General features: G+C 36.1%; 1 protein-coding gene across 8 annotated transcripts in view; it reads right to left on the bottom strand.

Annotated features, from left to right (window-relative positions):
- The window catches only part of NIPBL (NIPBL cohesin loading factor), a 161,781-nt gene that overhangs the window by 15,050 nt on the left and 125,529 nt on the right, over positions 1 to 21,202 (bottom strand). For all 8 annotated transcript variants that reach the window (XM_065860130.2, XM_071802483.1, XM_065860131.2 and 5 more), the window contains 16 exons: positions 19,963 to 20,066; positions 17,576 to 17,662; positions 15,158 to 15,389; positions 13,545 to 13,696; positions 12,684 to 12,764; positions 10,784 to 10,884; positions 9,100 to 9,238; positions 8,818 to 8,900; positions 7,668 to 7,800; positions 5,865 to 6,008; positions 4,303 to 4,392; positions 3,884 to 4,095; positions 3,691 to 3,793; positions 2,696 to 2,794; positions 2,451 to 2,597; positions 1,157 to 1,291 (listed from right to left, as the gene is read on the bottom strand). In XM_065860130.2, coding sequence (XP_065716202.1) covers positions 1,157 to 1,291; positions 2,451 to 2,597; positions 2,696 to 2,794; positions 3,691 to 3,793; positions 3,884 to 4,095; positions 4,303 to 4,392; positions 5,865 to 6,008; positions 7,668 to 7,800; positions 8,818 to 8,900; positions 9,100 to 9,238; positions 10,784 to 10,884; positions 12,684 to 12,764; positions 13,545 to 13,696; positions 15,158 to 15,389; positions 17,576 to 17,662; positions 19,963 to 20,066 — 2,042 coding nt within the window. The remainder of the gene's footprint in view (positions 1 to 1,156; positions 1,292 to 2,450; positions 2,598 to 2,695; positions 2,795 to 3,690; positions 3,794 to 3,883; positions 4,096 to 4,302; positions 4,393 to 5,864; positions 6,009 to 7,667; positions 7,801 to 8,817; positions 8,901 to 9,099; positions 9,239 to 10,783; positions 10,885 to 12,683; positions 12,765 to 13,544; positions 13,697 to 15,157; positions 15,390 to 17,575; positions 17,663 to 19,962; positions 20,067 to 21,202) is intronic.

The raw sequence follows: 21,202 nt of genomic DNA on the forward strand, positions 1-21,202 counted from the left end.
GAGTTACCACCTTCCTGCTTTGATTTGCATTCCTCAGGAAAACACAGTACCCTGAGAAGCTGACGACTGAGCACAAGTTTATGATTTCTACAGCAGAACTAGCAGCAACGGTAGGTTACCCTGGAGTTTTGAAAACAACTGTGACAAGGTGTGCAAGAGAGAAAAGACAAGCCGTTCTACCCAACTGTAGGAAGTACATTCCCTTCCAACGTTTTTGGATGATGGAAAAAATGGAATTGAATGAAAGTGAACAAAATTATTCCTATATTACTTATAAGGCATACGGTTGTAAGAAGCTCTCCTCATTCATTGAAGATAATGCCTAATTTGTTCTCACATTGTGAGAAAGGCAAAGGGAAGGGGGAGAGAGAACAAGGTCATCTTCCTTTGACTGCAGAACCTTTCATCCAGCTGTTCATCTACTTCTTGATTAACAGTCTTCTCAGAGCTACTTGGCATCTCCGTACCTCAAATGGTAAAAACATACACTGCAGCTTTAAAGCGGCGGTGTTCAAATACCAGTGAAAGTGTGATACAAAATTATTACAGGTGTGTTCTTAATTAGCCCAAAATTTTAAAATTATTTTGCCAAATCAAACAAAGCCATCATTGTCAGGTTTACGATTTAACAAATAATCTGAGTTCTGTGCTCTTTTGCATACACATTGCACAAAGACTACAATATGGACGAGTAAGTAACATTTCTGGGGTAATAACTGATTCATTGAGCATTCAGAATTAATGCAAAATCAGCACAGATAAATACTTTATATATTTTATATGCAGATCTTACAAATCTGGCATATATTAACATCAAATACTTAATTTTGACTTAAAGTTTATTTCATTTGCAGAAAGAAGTTTTAGAAAATAGAAGTACCAGAGACAACAACTGCACGAAGGAAAAACAACTCTAGAAAATAACTTTTAAAAATGTCCTGGTACTCAGTAAGAGCTTCAGGAAAATAGAGAAGAAAAAAGAAAGAAAAAGAAGCTAAAGAGCATTTCAGAAAGCTAAGATACTTGTTCTCAAAAAGCAAAAGTGAACAGTGGTCATAAATATTACAAAAAAAGCAATGCAATATTTTTTTTGGTCAAAAAATAAAACCACTAAAATAATTATTATTGGAATCCTGAAGGATACATTTCATTCTACCTTGATGCCTTCTTCATCATTGACTCTCCGAATCATCTTGACGCACATCTCTGTAATTTTGGGAAATGTTGGTTGTTCAATGCAGATATCCCTAAGTATCTTTATGACTCTTTTTCTGACACTGATACCAGTATCCTGTGAAGAAAAAAAGCAACACACTCATTAAACAGATCAACCGTAGGAATTAAATTATGCATTATATGAATTAATATTTGAAGACCACCCAATCTGACTTCCAAGGTTTACTTAGAAAAGGCATCTACAATATTCTGGAGTGCCTTTTTACAAAAGGCACTCCATAATTTGTACCACTTTATTTGCAGCAATTCTGTCTGAGTCCTCAGAATGCTGAAGTGCTTTCCTCCATTTATACCCTCACATCTAAGAGCTCATGATGTTGCAAATATGTAATTCCACTTGTTAAACTGAAATCTTACACGATAGATGTGATGTTTTAGTCACTTCATTAGAAAACAAAAGATAATTGTAGATCTGGACTGTAATACTACAAGCCTTTTGATAAACATTATGGATAAGATACATGCAACAAATACTTTCCATTTTCCTAGACGGATGAGGAGCTTCATATTACCTTATTCAAAACCTGTTGAGTTGGAATGTCAGGATGAATTGCTTTATGCATGCTCATATGCACGGGAGGCTACTTATCTCTAAAACCCTTCACAAACATGTTTGATCATGTAACTACAGCAATGAGTAGTATTAGACTAAAAACCCGACATGGATATTAGAAGCTTGTGTTATCTTACAGCTAAATTAACACTGCATATTACCTGAATGCCCATACAAAACCCACTTTTTGTACAAAGGCTCTAATAAGAAGCCTCTTAAAACACCAAAAATAGCAGAAAAAAGCAAAGTAGTTTTATCCTTCCTCCCCCCCCACCCCCCGCCCTTTTGGATTACAAACAGGAACTTTAGATTACTGCTCTTCATCACCAACACTACTGAACTGCCATCAGTGACCCATACTTCAGACTTCACAGATGTGGCGAAATTCCTCATTTCACCTCATTTGTACCTTAATAATGGAATCAAAAGGAATATAATCCCGGTTCTGATGCAGTACAACTTTCTATATATGTTTGCCTTTTGATGTAACAAGGTCTCACTGGAAACAAGTGTTCCATCAAAACATGATGTTCTCCATTAAAACAATAAGATGTAATTTACTCTTGGGGTCATAATTCAATATTATTAAACAAGTAAATTGAGTTGACAGCAAATTTTCCAATGTCACTTATTTTACCATAAATACCACAAGTCACCGTACCAATATTCTTTCAATCAGCATGTCATAATACTGCTCAGCAAGCTGAGGACGACAGAGCACAAATCTGCCAAGAAGCTCTACAGCTGCTTCTCGTACACTAGTGGAATTGTCCATTAACCGTCCATGAACACCTCGTTGCATATCCAGCTGAAAAAGAACAAACAAAACAGATTTAAAATAAGAAATGAACATTTATTTTAAGCATGACAGAAGAACACATGCATGATGGATTTTTAATTTTTTACCCTGGCTAGAATACTGGGGTCTACAGCAACAACCTCAGACAAACACTTCATGGCTTTTGTTCGAACAGCAATTGCATTTTCACCAAGTACACGCAGAATCTATTTAAGAGAACAAAAAGATCAGTTACTTTGGGAAGGTAGCAAACAATGTTTAACAGGCAAAAATGTAGCAAAAGAACATGAAACCAATTTAAATAAAATAAGTATATCTGTCTACTAAAAATAGAATGTATCTTCTCAGACAGTAAAAAGGTGCATGCATGGCACTCATAACTGAGCATAAATATTCATTAGGATTTCCTATGTCTGTAAGACTGATCCAAACAGGATTTTTACAGGGTCCTCATGTTCACTTTAAGTCCCTTTGTTTTAAACTATCTTCATCATTCAGTTATGGCTTTCAGCATTGTTCTTTTAACAGGAGACTTGGATTTGGGGACCATAACTTTAGGAATGGCTCTGTATGCAGATCAATCAGAAGTAACACAACTTTAGTACTGGAGTTCAAACATGTCACCATGCAACATATTAGTGTTCTACTCTCAGAAAAAGTGAAGAAACAACACTGGTCAAACAACAGCTTCCCAAGTGATAGTAACATGCATTGCAAGCAACTAACCAGCAAGGCTTCTATTTTCAAATCAAATTAAGTCAGTTTCATGAGTTAGTATTACCCAATGCACGCATCTTACAGAAACTGTGAAAGTTATTTCAACATTTTGTAACTATTCTCTTACCATATACATCTAATTATAATGATTTTGCCATACACATACATGGACAAATAAATAATGTAAGTTGACTATGCCACACGAAATGCATACAAGAAACATAATCACTCATGTCGTCAATTCAGAATACAAAAAGTGCAGGGTACTATCATGGGTTGTTAAATACCTGTGTTCAACAATGAACAGATATCGCACATTACTGCAAAAGTGTTTAGAATCAGAAAGCAACTGTTTCATTGTTCTAAGTCTTCTGGCGCAGTTTACCTGTGTCAAATAAATATCGAAGCTCTGGGCAAACGGCCTCATAGAGGCCAAGTAGCGAACAATCAAACATGCATCTTCATAGTCCACAGTATCAGAATTCATCCTGCCACAAATTACATACATTAATAAGGACATGTTTTATTCAAACATCGAAAGTATGGCTAATAAAGAAAGAAGCGATACTGAAACATACTTAAATGCATACTGTGAGGGAACAGTTTTAATGATGCTCCGAAGAAACTTTTTGCGACTTTCTGCTCTATGCATGATTTGTCCTGTGGTCTCAACATCCTTTGCATGATGAGTTCCTTCAGATGAATCCTCATCCTTCTGAGATTTAATTGCTTTCTCTGTCTCCATAGTTGTATCACGGAACCACTGAGCTATGTAAAACTTCCGAGAAAACTGGAGAAGTATAGCAGGATGAAAAGAAAACAAAAACAACAAATCCAAAAATGAAAATTAACAGATTTATAAGGAGATTGAGCCAAAAGTATATGTTGGAGTATCAAATTAAATGAAGCACTAATATGCATAACTGAAAATTATTTTATTCAGTACACGTTACTGAAAGTTTTTGTATACACTTGACAATAGAAAGCTGAAATTTACCACTAAAGATGCATCAATTTCTGTGTTCACATCCAGATAATCTAGTAAAGCCTTTTGCAGCTGTTGAATTTCATCTTCTCCTCCTGAAACCTGTCAGAAGTTGAAAAAGAGTTATATAAAAAAAAATTGCACAGTGGTAATTATAATCTAAAAATCTGAATGTCCACATACAAAATACACTGATAGCAGTTGTTTTGATAATTGCAGAACATTAACAATTTTTCAGCAATTAATTATGAACTGCATAGGGACTAATATAGACTATGGTTTTAAAGCATAAAAAAAGATAAAGGCCAGGATAAGACTGTTTTCTCATGTGAACAAGTGATAAAAGGTAAAAAAATAAAATAAAAAGAAATAGGAAACAGCAATAAAATGTGTGGGAACCATCCAAGAAATAAAAATAACTTATCCCTTTGTAAAAATATTCGGTGTAACTGTTTTCAGGGATAAAGTGTCAACACAAAGAAAACGCAGCAAGTGTGCACGAATTAGAAAAGAACTTAGAAGAGGTTGTTCCCAAAACCACCAGAGCTCCAGCACTGAAGAATCATGCTTTTTGAGATTCAACTAAGTTTCTATCAGTCAAAAAGCTGCTGAACAAACATATTTATAAAAAAATGTCACCTACTGCATAAAGCCTATCTGCCAAACAGAGCAATATTAACTTTCCTGTGAAGTACTTTTAAGATACACAAAAAACATTAGATAAGAAATACGCACGTGAACACTAGTGGCAGAGACTATATATCGGATTTGTAATATCTAAACTGTATTAATTTTAAAAACAGCATGTATTTTTTCCAGAAGGTTATTTAATAGGAAATATATAAGGAAATATATATTTCCCATACTTATTTAAGGCACACCATGAAGTACAGTGAGGTGATTCAAGACAGCTAGTAGAGCTCCACCAAGGGCAAGTCCTGCCTGACCAACCCAGTGGCCTTCTGTGATGAAGTGACTACATCAGGGGATAAGGGAAGTACTGTTTAGTATCTTCATCAATGACACAGTGGATGGAGTCCAGATGACACCAATCTGTGATTCTATGTATATCCTGATCAAACAATGATCTTGTATATGAACATGAGACAATGTACTTCTCCCCATATACAGCTTATATATAGATATCCTTAGGTCCTTGCAGCTGCTAATGTTACAGCAGCCAAAAGGGTCTAATCTTACAGGTCTAACAGTTTAACTCTTTACAATCTGTATATGAGTGCCAGAAGCTCAGATATTCCTTTGAAAATACACATACCTACAAATTTTTAAGGTCACTTAAGACAGAACCCAACTGTTGCTCTGTTATTTCCTCTGTATTGTCAAAAGCAAACTCACTTAACCACTGTAATTAACCACTTCATACAGTCACTACAGAGATGGTAGACTGAAGATGAGCTAATAAATGTGATACTTAAAAACTGAGTATATTTGCTTCAGAAATCTGAACGATGAAGTCTGATTCTCCACAAGGCCAGTTTTTCAAACCTATTTAAAATTTTCAAATATTTGTGTGGATACATTTCAATCCAGCTGGCATGGGATCTCTTACACACCTGTTTGAGGATTCTGGCTATAGAACCTTGATCCATTTTGCTGGTGACTGCATCTTTCCTCAGTCTTGCAGCTACAGTTCCAAGATAGTCAAGTGACGCAACTCTTAATGCCATTTCTGTAGATTTGTTACTGAACTGATGAACCTAAGAAAACAGAATAAACTGTTAAAAGCAAATATTTATTTACGCAACTGGGATTCTTCTCACAAAACATTGCTTGACCTCATTAAACATTCCACCTAACTTTCATGCTGCATAAAATAATGCAATTTCCTATGCCATCACAGATACGCTATTTACATTAATGTTTCTCCCTCTATTTGGTCTCTCTCTCTCTTCCTCCCAAGTGTGCCTGTTAGTTTTTTAAAATACATATTTTAATAAAAACTGCACAAATAGTACAGAAGATACCTTTTGCAATAACACAGAGTTTAAGCACCGTAATGTAACTTCCCCATTATTCACACAAGTACAAAGAAAGCTACATTTTACCAGGAACAGGATGATAAAGCATTTTTCCAAGAAACAGCTCAAACTACTTGTGGCAGAATGCAAACCCCCCCTCTCTCCCCACACCTCCTTCAATATGGAGGGAGTAGGCACATCTCCCTCTCTCTGCTACTTGAGGCTAACAGCTTCTTTTGTTTGGCCCAGAGCACCCTGGCCAGGGCCATTAGGAGAAGGGAGTGCCGAGGCGCCAGTGAGCCGCTGGGCGCCTGTGACCAGCGTGGGGGGTGTTTGGAGGCTTCAGGGGCGCCCCACACACGGTGTGGGGGTGCAGAGAAGCTTCTAGAATGCCTACAGTCAGGTCTGATCAGCCAATAAAAACGGGACTCTCGTCGAGACTGAGCCAATTGTTGCCGGTCTCTCGGAGCTACGAGCAAGATCCTGCTGCTGAGATCCTGCTGCTGAGACCCTGCTTGCCTTGCTGCCACGTGCGTAAGTAAAACACTCGCACAATTGCGAGTGTATTATAAATTTACACTCGCGGAATCGCGAGTGTACGCTTTACCTTTATCTCTTTAAGAATAATCCAGAAACCGGATTCAGGCAAGTGTGTACTCCTCTGGGACTCGAGGGTGGTTCCAGCATAGTTTTGGGTGAAGCCACGTGTATGTACTCTGTGGACCGCCTGTTGTACTAGTTGTTACCCCTTAATAATTTTCCTCAACTGATACCCGAACCTATATTTAAGTCACTTTTGGAATGTTAAAACCCTGTTTCTCACTGGTTTAATAAAAGTTGTTTTGGACCCTGTTGTCCCTTAAATCAGCCTCGGGGTGCCTCCGTGACACTACTGTGTTAATTATATTGTAATAGTGAAGAACAACTCTCAAAAACATGTTAAAAAAAATATTCACATTCTGTAAAATGTAAGTAAATCCTATTACTAGTAAAAAACCAAACCACTTAATTGTTTTCAGGTTCTGCGCTAAAGGAATACTCCAGAGAAGATATTTAACATAAATAATTACAGCTATTAGTCTGACTTTACTCCAAATGAATATCTAGACTTATTTGATGCTATATAGTGGCATTTTTTCAGGTTGAAAATGTCATGGAATAGCCAAAGTGGACTTCCACGATGAACTGTATACAGACGACCTCTAAAAAGCTCCACATCAATGACCCTCTAACCCAAATCTCATTATCTACATAATAGTGACACATATAAGAAAATCCTTAAATGCTGCATGTGTGTCAACAATCAGAAAGCATTCCTGTAATAATTTCATTTGAAATAAACAGGTCTCATTATAATAACTAAATAAATACAATTTGTTAAAAACAAGAATCCCTTACCAACAGCCTTCCTAATAAGCTAAGTAGCAACTCTGCAGCTGGCCATTCTGGCTTATTGACTGTGGAAAGAAGATCTTGAATGAAGTTCTCAAACAGTGGTCTGTAATCTTCTTCCCCTTGTTTACTGCCACATCTGTTTAAAAGAAAAATGCATTTCGTAAGCTAATTTAAGAGTCATTTAAGCTTTCTTCTGACATAAACAGAAGCAATCCTATGTTTAATCAGAAAAACTGTTTTATGCAAGTCTAAAAATATATCTGAAATATTAACAGAAAAATTGTTTTGTTAATTTATGGAGAAATAATTTAAACAGTTGTATTGCAAATAAAGCAGATAATTCATGATAGCAGAATTTTTTCCTACGATTTTGCATTTATTGATTTAAGTCTACTTTAACATGGATTGAAAAAGTAAGTAAAATTCTAAAGCTCATGTTGGAGTGAGGTATTTAGGAGGTGTTTTATCAATATTCCTGAAGCTTAGCCTGATTTATCTGACAGTGATGTCTCAGTATTATGCTTCACAAAGGTTAAAACCAGAATGTAAAAAACAACCAACCAATCAAAAACAACAACAACACTCTTCCCCCTTCAAAATCTCCACACCATACCTGATAGCATTTCATTTTTATATGATGTTCATATAACTTTAATGATACCAGAAGTATGGAGAGAAATTGCTAGATGGCTATTAAATAGCCAAGAGTAGAAATTAACAAAACAAAAACATCAGGACTTAGATCTTTTTTCCTCTGTTGAGCTATTGACATTCCTAAGCTAAATGGAAGTCATTTTTAGATTTTTTTAATATCTTGGTTATTCTTATGACTGAATAAATATGGTTTCATTGCTTAAATATTCACTCAGACTTCTCTTCCAGACTTCAGATGAGTAAGAGATCCTTAATAAAAGGATCTTAAATGAACTATCAAACAGATCCTTACATATATAAAAAACTCCCCACAAAATTTCTGTTTCATAAAATTTTTGTCCAGATGGGTAGCTCTTCTAGGGATCTATAAACTACATGTTACAAATAACTTTATGAGTAGGTATTTATCATTGTGAAGTAGTTAGTTTTGTCTAAAGATATGACAGACTTTATTTGGATTTGGTCTCATCAATATGCTAAAGAATGCAACTGTACTTACTTCTTAAGGAAAATAGAAAGGAAGTTTTGTGCTGTTCTCATGGCTGTTTCATATGAGTTAGTAATAAGCACATCTTGATCCACCTAAAAATAACAAGATACATTTATCACAGGAATATGATTTCCAGATCAACATTTCTCATGCATGAAATAACTACAGCAGACATAATTTTATGTTTGATTATTAGAGCACCATAATACAATACTATATCTAAAAACACACAGTTTGATTCCTACATTAAAACCAAAATGTATGGCATTTAAAAAAAAAAAAAAATCTTACTTTTTTGTTTGATTCCTCCTCTGAATGAGAATCTTTTTCTGCTGTTGGCAGGTGCACCACACACTGAATAAGCTGCAGAACTAGTGCTGTTACCATCTGAATATACATAGGCTCTCCATCAGTGTCACTACTGTTCAACCTGTGAATAAGAAAAGACAGCATTAACACTAAAACTAAACAAAAAAGACAAGAGAAACCAAAAAGTTTCGGTCCTATATAATACCTTTCTAAAATTATTACCACAGCTAGAGATCTGTATTCTAAACAGTTATCTAGTCCTTTCCTTCTCTTATGCAGTGTAAGATTTGGTCTAACAAAAGCAGTGTTATTCTCAAGCAGAAGAGATGAACTGAAACAGATTACAGATGGGCTATCAGTACTTGTGAAACTCATAATGCCATATCCTTTTCAAATGTAACACAAAAAAAATTACACCAGACCATTTCCCTAATAATTTATTAGTTATATATTATTAAATGTATGTGAAATGTGCAGGACTTTCAAATAAATAGTGACCCTGACCTGGACTGACTTCTACAAGAGTTACACCTATGATAGTATGAGGTGGCATGACAGACTATGGACTTCAGCATGCAAATGTGTAAGTGTATCTTTAATTTAGTAAGACCAGTACGAACACACGCCACGTTTCTCCCCTTCCAAATGATATAACTTGAGCAACAGTGTGGTATTTACTACTGACAGATACACGAACACCACCTGTTGTTATCCTTCACGATACGAAAAGGTGGTAAACCCTTATGTCGTCCTCCCCAAATTATCAAAGTACTAAGGTCACATAAAACAGATAGTAATTATGATCTTTATGAAGTTATCTTTAACTACTTTTAGAGAGAAAAACCTTTAATATCAAATTTTGTGTAAGCTATACCCTTCATGACTGTAGCCAGTTACGAAATGCCATTTACCAGATCAGAGTTAAGGCTTTATAAACAGTACAGTCATTGTTGCCTTGAGATAGTGACTTCCTTGTGATACAGTTCCTAATGCAAAAAGCATATACACCGTTTATGCTCCTACTCTTAACACCTTTCTGTTTGCTAGATCTCTCAGTGCGTATAACTAAAACAGTAGAAAATAATAGGAACAAGCAGTCATGTTAATACTGGGGTCACCGAATTCAACTTCGAAGTTTCAGTATATTTCTTTTCCTGGATATTTCCTGTTCATCCACCCTGGAATCTTCAAAAACAGTTAAACAGAGTAGTTCCTAAATGAAACTAATTCAATGGGATATTAGATTGATTTCCTTCCTGGGAAGAGTGTTCTGTGTATGGCCTCAAAGAAATCCAGCCAGAATTTTCCTATTGAGCTTTAGCAATAAAGAAATTATGTAACTCCATACAAACAGAAACAAGAACTGGAAAAAAAAAAAAAAAAATCTCTGAATGCACACTAACATTACACTCATTTATGTCCTTAGTGAGACAAATAATAAGATCTTTCAATTACTTTTGTAAGGAGGCACAAATATGATGGCATAAAAACCAGTGATTAGTACAAAACATTTGTCAGGCTCTCACTGTTTAGAAATATCAACCTCTAATAACGCACAGCTTGTGGAGCTGCAGATGAGAAGTAGTTAATATTGAATCCTAAAATCTCACAACTACGTAACTGTAAATAATACTGTCTCGGAGTTATTATCTATTTAATAAGTTACCTGAAGTTTCTCAGACTCCTCTTGCTAGTCGGTAGCCTCGCAAGGGAAGTGAAAATTTCTTCTAGTATTAACTGCCTATGTTTTTCATACCTGGAGAACACCTATTCAAGAGTTACAGGATTGTTAAAAAATTATTTATTGTTATATAAAGTACCACTTGCTAAATATATTGTAAAAAATTATATACAAAAATAAACTTTGCATGACAAATAAATTATAATTAATAATGCATATATTATTTTTAATATATTAGGTTATCCTTTCAAAGCAAGCATTTCTTTATAAAAACATAGAATATTTTTAAAATATAGATTTCTAAACATTTTCAAATAACATAAATGTGTAATAGCTCTTAAAATCCCTTAGGTTTTAAAAATTCCTGTCAATGGTAGAGTATATTGTAGAGGAAAGTCAAATGGTGTAATACAAAGCTTTCAGTACAGAGCAAAACTCTGTGGTAACACAAATTACATGAACAAACGTATGGTTGTAGAGCACACTTGAGAAATCTATTTTCCTTCATATCCTAAACTTTAGTGTTTGCCTGACATGACATATTCTTTCAATTTACAGGGTTAGGACTATAGAGTTTGGTCCCCCACCCCCGTTTCGTTCAGGCAGAATACTGGAGTATTTCATCCATACAAAGACAGAAAACTCTCACTGGAACAAGAACATTTCTGTTGCACTACATTTTTCCTGAAATAATACTTTATCTCACCTGTGAATTTTTCACATTGCCACTTCTTCTAAGAATAATTTATTCTGCTATGCAGAAGTATCCTACTTGTGCAATCCCAAGTATGAAAATAATTTATTACAAAGACATATGCTATTTATGCACAAATACAGGCTGGGTGGAGAATGGGTTGAGAGCAGCCCTGATAAGAAAGACTTAGGGGTGTTGGCTGTTGAGAAGCTAAACATGAGCCACCAATATGCGCTTGCAGCCCAGAAGGCCAATCATATCTTGGGTTGCAACAAAAGCAGCATGGCCAGCAGGCTGAAGGAGGTGATTCTACCTCTCTAACCTGCTCTGGTGAAACCCCACCTGCAGTACCACATCCAGCTCTGGAGCCTCAAACATAAAAAGGACATGGACCTGTTGGAGCAAGTCCAAAGGAGGGTCACAAAGATGATCAGAGGGCTGGAGCACCTCTCCTATAAAGACAGGTTGAGTTGGGGTTGTTCAGTCTGGGGAAGAGATGGCTCTAGAGAGACCTTATAGCAGCCTTCCAATACCTAAAGAGGCCCTACAAGAAAGTTGTAAAGGTACTTTTCACAAGGGCATGTAGTGATAGGACAAGGGGCAATGGCTTTAATATGAAAAAGGGGAGGTGAGGCACTGGAACAGGTTGCCAAGAGAAGCTCTGGATGCCCCATCCCTGGAAGTGTTCAAGGCCAGGCTGGATAGGGCTTTGAGCAATCTGGTCTAGTGGAAGGTGCTCCTGCCTGTGGCAGGGAGGCTGGAACTAGATGGTCTTTAAGGTCCCAAACCATCCTGTGATTCTGTGATTCTACTAATTCTATACCTTGTTCCATTGCATAAATTCAAATCTTAACATAGCAAATAAGGAAAGCCACATTGATAAGATTTATTAAGACAACAAAGGACAGGTAAGAGCAAGGGGTTTGTGTTAACACTTTAAACACCATAATCAAAACTAAGAAGTTCCTTGCTTAAATAGAGTATTACTTCCTATAGAGTGCTCTGCAGACAAGGGCAGCCCAGGTAGATTTAATACTGTTCCTAGATTATGATGTCAAACTATAAAACATGCAATAATAATATTAGTTCTAAACTCCAATTCTCCACCATAGAGAAAATACACCCTATGTGAATGCCCTAGTAACTCTCAGAAGTGCAAGAGCATGAAACCTCAAATTAAAAAGTACTTACTGCAGTCACTAATTTGATGGCACACAACTGTAGTTCACTGACATTTTCTACAAAGAAAGGTGTTATTCCCATTGATGATACCTATCAATGGAAAGAAATTATCATAAGTGTATTTGACTAACAGAAATGTAGACAGTTTCACAAGTAGGTTATTCATTCAGCAGGTATTTAACAAGATGTATTACTTCACATTATTTGCAAATAAAGTTATTAAAGGATATTAGAGAACACAACTCATGAAGAGTACCTGAGGGAACTGGGGCTGTTTACTCTGGAGAAAAGGAGGCTGAGGGGAGACCTTATCAGTGTCTACAACTACCTGAAAGGAGGTTGTAGCATGGAGGGTGTTGGTCTCTTCTGCCAAGTAGCAAGTGACAGGACAAGAAGAAATGGTCTCAAGTCGTGCCAAGTTGGAGAGGTTTAGATTGGATATTAGGAAAAACTTTACGGAAAGGGCTGTCAGGCATGGAAGCAGGCTGCACAGAGAAGTGGTGGCATCACCATCCCTGGAGTTATTTAAAAGATGTGTAGATGTGGTGCTTAGGGACAAGGTCTAGTGGTGGACTTGGCAGTGTTATACTAATGGTTGGACCTGACGATCTTAAAGGTCTTTTCCAAACTAAATGATTCTATGACTCTATATTTGAATACAATCAGGTACAAGCAAAGCCATTAAAGATTTGAATATCAAAACATTCTTCTCCTGCTACACTATACAACAAATTAGTCACTCTGATGTTAATAATTCCAAAGTTTGTACTGACTTCATACTTCATGTCACTGAGACAATCATAATTCACATTCTTTCTGGGAAAAGAAAAGCAAACATTCTCAGACAGAAATTCTTCTGATAAAACATACCTGAAGAATAGTTGTATCAGTAAGAAGCTGTATCTCCAGCAATTCTGACAAGCTGTTGACAATGTCACAAACTTTGTTATACAACATCACTATAACTCTTTGCTTGTGGGTTGAACACTTGGCACGTTTTGCTTTGGAACTTAAAAGACCACCTAGAAAATAAAGAATATCTTCATTGATATTTCCAGTGTTTCAAATAAAGTATTAGAAAAACCACCTTCCTCAAAAAGTGTCCCCAGAACAACTGCATGCCTACAGCTTTGTAAAAGCAACTGCTTACAGAAGATAACTACTTAGTAGCATCTGCTGGGAAGCAATAATTCCACATATTAATTTTACATAATTGCTCTAATTTTGGATCCAAGATTTTTAAAAAGGTTCTTGAAGTTGGATACCCACATCTAAACGCAAAAATTGCAGTTTTCACAGAAGTAAAAAATTGTATACACAGAAATTATAACTATAAAGTGATGTATTCCTACATACACTAACTATATTGTTCAGAGGGACTTGGGCTCACAAGAACTTCCCTATGTTGAACAAGGCCAAGTGCAAGGTCCTGCATCTGGGTAGAGGGATGAAGGGATTGAGAGCAGCCATGCCAAGAAGGACTTGGTACTGGTGGATGACAGATTGGACATGAGTCAGCAATGTGCACTTGCAGCCCAGAACACCAATAGTATCTTGGGCTGCATCAAATGAGCGTGGCCAGCAGGTCGAGGGAAGTGATTCTGTCCCTCTGCTCCACCCTGGTGAGACCGCACCTGGAGTCCTGTGTCCAGCTCTGGAGCTCTCAGCACAGGAAAGACATGGACTTGTTGGAGAGGGGCCTGAGGAGCCAGAAAAATGATCAGAGGGCTGGAACAGCTCTGCTGTGAGGACAGGCTGAGAGAATTGGGGTTGTTCAGCCTAGAGAACAGAAGGCTCCAGGAAGACCTTATTGCAGCCCTTCAGTCACTAAAAGGGGCCTATAAGAAAGATGGGGACAGAGTTTTTAGCAGGGCCTGTTATGGCAGGACAAGGGGTAATGGTTTTAAACTAAAGAAGGGGAGATTTGAGTTAGAGATTAGGAAGAAATTTTTTACAGTGACAGTAAATTATGGGAACTTGTTGCCCAGAGAGGTGGTAGATGTCCCATCCCTGGAGACTTTCCAGGCCAGGCTGGACAGGATTCTGAGCAACGTGATCTATTTGAGTATGTCCCAGCTCAATGCAGGGTGGTTGGACTAGATGACTTTCGAAGGTCTGTTCCAACCCAAACTATTCTATGATTCTACACACAGAAGCTGAAATTCAGACAAACTTCTAAATAAGTTAGTCTAAATACTTTGGTTACACTGACATTATTGCAGTAAACCAAGAGTTCGTATGACTAAGTTATTCAGAGGACACATTTAATTAATTTTGTTTTTATGTTACATTTCATTATCCTCAAACTAACATAAAGCATTCATTCAGGATGCTCTACATAATGTGGAAGAACTATCAGTATAAGGTTGCATACAAAAATCTTATTCCAGAAAGTCATATCACTTGCATCATAATACAATAGATTATGTTTTGATTTTTTTTAATGTGGAAAGATTATTTCAAAAATTTCTTAGCATACTAACCACCATGAGGATCCACTCTATACACAGGATCATACTGAGGATAGAGAGTGTTCTGCAAATGAAATTTCGTGTATTGAATCACTCTTTCTATTACATCCTCAATATATACAGCTTTAGGCATATTTGGTGATGTCATAATATTGATAGCAGTAAGACAAGCATCAGCAGACTTTGTCACTCTCTCCATAATAAGATCTCTCCATAATCTCTCCTCGTCTTCAGTGTCATTGTTCTGTAACAGGCAAGAAAAATAGGACAGTATGAGCAAGAAGGCAAATTTTTATCCTTACCAAGTAAAAGATAATAACATTACCTTAATATGCTTACATACACTAAGGTATAAAATGTTGTATTCCCTTTTTGATACAGAAGCAGTTTAGTTTGTTTCAGAAATCAAATGTTTATTTTACTAGTAACCCATTTGTAATATGTCTCCCCAAGTTACAAGTCTACAAAGTCTCACCGTATTCTGCTAGAACACAACCTTTCTTTGTACCACTGGGAAGCACTATTAGGGAAGATCGCTGCATACTCTACTCAAGACTGATGTAACTTAAGTAAAATCTGAACTCATTCATCTAGTGGTTTCTTCAATGGCCTCTGCACACAAGGTGCTGCTTTAATCAGTCTAATTTTTGCCACTAGAGGGAATTCTTACACAAAAACACTGTTATAAGACATACAAAACTCAAAAGCATAGAACTTTATCTGCTTCATAGACTGACCCATCTACTGTGAATAGATTTGAACATATTTGATAAGATATGTTTTGTTTAGATCTAGCACAGGGCACACAATCTCTTTATTTCTGTGTTTGTATGAGTTACAAAAACATACATGAGGTTAATTACAACCACCCAGCACTACTGAAATATTATAATAAAATTATTTATAGCAAAACCAGGTAGAATTTTTAATAGCTTCCCTGTTACACATCTAGTCTACAGAGAAAAAATCTTTCCTGCCTCTATGACACTATAGTTCAACACTGTTGGCTTTCCTTCTAAAAATAAGGAGTTGATAAAACCACCTCAACTTTTCCCCTTTGGGTTAAGTGAATCTAAAGCAATGTTACAGTGTGTTATAGATATGACATATATATGTATTTGTAAAATCAAGAGAAATCTGCAAATCAGGAGATCCCTGTAAATTTCTTGCATAGGATAGCTTTAGGTCATTTCTTCTTTTCAAAAATGAGGCTTAAAAAAAATCCCAGGAGTTTTAAATATTTTTTTCTCATTAATTGTGGAAATAAAAAGCACATGCAAGTGCACTCTGCCTCTGAAAAACATCCTGACATGGAGGTAGGATATCTTCACTGCTCTGTAAAAGAACTAAGCTTACTCCTTAGCAGAGGCTTTCTTTGGCGTAGTGACTTGAATAATTTCTAAAATGTTTTAAGAAAAATCAAACTTGTTTGGCTAAAGATTGCTTCCTTTTTAAACAAGCTTTGTCTCTGAATTCTAATCATTGTGTAATTTCATCAGCTGCTAACAATCTTGAGTTTTACTGCAAAATGCTAAAATAAAAGTATTACTTTAAAAGCATTAGCATAAAGACTTAATCACGGTGAACTAGAGCAGGTAAACCAGCAACTTACTTATTTTTCATATTGCTAAACACATTTGGAACCATATACTGAAACATTGAAAACCCTACAAATCTAAAGTATTTAGTTACAAATTGTGTATCTCTGATTTTCATTTCCAAGTTCAAATTCTTCCTTTCCAATATAATTAATTAGTCCCTATTTTTGCAGTCCAAGGTTTTTTTTCCTCATAAAATCAAGAACCCTGTTCTTGCTAGAATATTGTTTTGACTAGAAAGTGTAGAAATAAATAAACATACTAATTGTGAAATATCACATATCAACCTCACAAAATCTCCAAAAGCCCAAGTAGATTCAGGTACATAAGGAAAAAAAAACCTCTAAAATCTTAAGCTTCCCATTGATTTTGTTTATGTTGATAACATTCATTTTGCAGTATAAGAACAGACTTAAAGCACTTTCTCCTGTCTTAATGCTCAGGAGAAGAACAAGCTCTGCAAAAAAACTGTAGTACTTCTTTCATTGTTTCATGGACACACAGCAAAGTAGCAAAGAAATGTCCAATGGTGCAAATTACACCAGTTACCATGAATATTCAGGATGAAACTGTAACATTTGAATTTAAAACAAAAGAAAACTCAGTTACTCACAATACACCTGCTAGTTATCAGTACTGTAGCAAAACTTGTTTAGTATTGAGAAAAATCTATCAACTGAATTTTACTTCAAATCCTAAAATTTGGCAATCATACGGATCAGAAATTCCTTTCACAAACATACACAGTATTTGAAACCATCACTAAATAGGACTCAAGTGAACAAGACTCTATTCTACACGTTGATGTGAAATTATGTAATTTGAAACTCACATGGTTAAGTAATGTAGAAAGTTTTGATCCATCTTGAATATTCTTCTCCAATATATTCAGGACTTTCACTGTTTTATCTGCTGAGATCTAAAACAAGAAAAGAAACACATCAAACACTGTAGGAACATAGAGGCTTCCAAAGTGCCGAAAAAAAAAGTCCATGGATAGAGAGTAGAACCCATTACATAACCCGAAACACTTAAATTGTAAGCAATTTGAGATAAGGATTGGATCTTGACTTCTCTGGTTTCTGACACCGCATGATTGAGAATGTTGATTATACAAATAAACTAGGTGAAATATATTCTAAAATTGCAATCAAACTGTGTTTTCCATCTGCAAATATATAGAAATAGATTTAAAATTGCATATCTGTCATTAATGTTGTATAGTTACACGCTTCTGCTTCTAGAAACAAATTCTAACTGACTGCATAAAGCTTTATTAGGAGAAAATCCAAATTCCACAAACAAGTAGAAATAAAATATCCTGTACTTGAGTCCTAATAAAAAGGAAATGTATTCTTAATATTAGTGTTAACTTTAGAGAACCAGCATGTTGAAAAAATTAACTCAAACTCACTCACTGATTTTCTACAGAATCATGATTAAATAATTTATAGAATATGCTAAGCTCAAGGACAGCCAGTTTCACTCATCCAGATACTTTTGGTACTCAGCTTTAGAAGCAACAAAGTTCTGATTTTATACATACATACATGTATGTATGTGTGACAAACTGGTAACAGAGATTAAGGGTGAGAACTATCAGGAAAGAGAAATAGGCTGACAAACATGCCACAGGGAAGTTAGGGAGATTGAAAAAAAGTCCAGGAAGAATATCTGCATTTCAGATTAAAGAAAAACCTTCAGAGTGACTTTCATAATAACTGGCTTCACAGATGCTCCATAAACATAGTATGCAGTCATGAGTAGGCAAAGTTTTACATAATACCGCCTGTGCTGGTTTGACTGAAAATGAGTTAATTTTCTTCATGGAGTTAGAAACCTCTCTTTTTTCATAGCTAGCACAATCATTATTCGGACTTAGTTTGAGAACAAAAGAAAACACACCAGCACAGAGTTAATTTTTTTAGTTGCTCTGGTCTGAAAGCCAAGGGCATTCTGAGCTCTCTGTCCACAGGTGTGAGGCATCAAGGAATTGGGGCATGGATGGGGCAGAGATTGACTGACACCCAGACTGGTCAATAAGAGTATTCCATCCCATTGGCATCATGCTTCATATTTAAGGAGAGTCGGGATCTTCTGGTCTCACTCTCTGGTTCTTTGCTTTCAGAGACCTGTTTGGGGGTGTTCTGTTTGCGATGTTTAGTTCAGCCTTTTGCCATTTTGCAGCGGCTTCTGGGCCTTTCTGCCTATTTTCCTTTTCCCTCTCTTTGGCATCAGCTATTCAGGACCAGGTGCTGTTTCCTGGGACTGTCTACTTAGTGTGGACGGAGTTCGTGAGGAATTGCATTGAGTATCTTTTATTTTATATTCTCTTATATATATATATATATGTATATATACGTATATACATATATTTACTACTAGTGTATATTAGTATTTTGTTATTTTATTAAACTGTGTTTAACTCAATTCCAGTTTCTCCCTTCCCTTCCAATTCTCTCCTGTTTGGGAGGCTGGGAAGGTGGTGAGTGAGCAGCTATCACGGTTGTATTGCTAGCTAGGGTTAAACCACTACACTGCCCAAAGCCAAGAGTTCCAGGAAGATAAAGCAAGAACATTGTTTCTAGAAGGGTGACACCAACAGTCTGCATCAACAAAATGCTCCTTTGAACTAAAGCAGGGAAGAGTATGGCAAAGAAACCACAATATGTAGCCTACAGGAAATAAATCTTATTATCACCTGTGGTGTTAAATCTTTTACGTTTGAAAGGCTTTTTTGGAGAAATGGAGGAAGCAGGCAATTCAGCGTGATGCTGGCTGGACATCATACATTTACATTGCACTGATGGTGTATATATGAAAAGGTGGATTTGCCTACTTTGCCAGCAGGTTCTGATTTTACTGTGGTTGCTCACCAGCAGCTGCAAGAAGCAAACACTATGGGTTGAGCTGCTTTTTTCAAAGTAGATCAATTATTTTAGATTTTATTGCTCAGGTATAGGTATTACATATTGATAAAGAGTCAGCATTGACACAGAGAAGGACCACTCAACAAAGACGTCTCAGCCTCAGAGACAGTAACAGTTAAGACGTGATAACTTTTTAAGCACTTCAACTAAGTCAACAGAAGCACAACAGTTTGCAGTATCTGTCAGATGCAAACCTGAGGAGGGTGGAATGCTATTACAGAAGACATAAGTTTTTGTACGCTTATCAAAATTTTTATGTTCAAAAAGAGTTAAAACTACAGAGATGTACCTTGTCCATAATGCCCATTGCCTTGATTTTTGCAGATTCACTGCCCAACTCACTAAGCTGATGTTTTCCCAGTAGCAATTCCTGTGGAATCTCATCATCATCGCCTTTAAAAAAAAATAAAATTAATAATCATATTTCTAATTAGACTTCAAGGAAATCAGTATTCTACAGCCAATATGAAAAGCTAACTGAAGAAAAAGAACTCATTTTCCAAACAGCTAGCATCTAATACTTCCACCTAAAGAAGACTGATGATGACAGCTTTTGGTTGTGTTGAAACAATTACTACCTGTTAAATATGACTGGTTTTGAAGAATCATTTAATAGTCTAAAATGGGGCATCCATTTCTGAAAGTCATAATCCAAAAATTTTTAATATAGCAAAACTCATTTATTGCAGCTCTTGTGCCATCACCTTTGTTACAGTAAAACAAATCTTAAATGTTTGTAGTCCTAATTTTAAATATCCAATCTAGGGAAGGGCAATAGATCAAAAACAGATATGAAATTAAGTACTTTGGGATACACTGTCTCAATCATATTTACCCTTATAAAAAATAATGATGTTACCAGACACAGAAATAACTGATGACTTCACTTTCAAGTCGAAGGTTGTAAATACTATTGCTTTAAAAACTGTAGTGATTTGTTTATTATGCTCCTCTCCTTGTTCTAATCCCGGGACAAGGATGGTAAGCAAAAATTAGTGAACACTCCCTTTCAATAGAAAGTCAGCTTGGTCAATCTGAACTAATTCCTCAGACACTTATGCTAAGCTGGCTCATTTTCCACTGAAATGGATAAGGAGCATAAAGTGATTCAGTGTCTCACCCACAAATACATAAAGACTCTGCTGCTTGAACTGAATAATCAAGCTGCTGGGTCAAAGGTCACAACAGATGCAAAATCATGTGTCTTAGACATTACTACAGATATTGCCATCTTATGCTAGTGTTGTTTACAAAGATGTCTGACAGAAGGTAATGCCCTAATGACATCCCAAAGAGGTATCCTTTCCACTCCAGGAGACTACTCTTTGTCTCATGATTTATGCTCCTTTTGGATTCTGCAGGGATGAGGAAGGAGGATTTTCTTCCTGCAGCAGCAAATAAAATTAGAAAGGTAAAGGCCACAACTCGAGGTGGAAATGATATAAATGCAGTATGCCCCTGCATGTACCACAGGCAATTAAATCACCAAGAAGGAAGTTAAAAAATACTGACATATTTTTTGTGTGTGT

Source organism: Patagioenas fasciata, chromosome Z (assembly GCF_037038585.1).
Source record: "Patagioenas fasciata isolate bPatFas1 chromosome Z, bPatFas1.hap1, whole genome shotgun sequence".
Classification (NCBI taxonomy): domain Eukaryota; kingdom Metazoa; phylum Chordata; class Aves; order Columbiformes; family Columbidae; genus Patagioenas; species Patagioenas fasciata.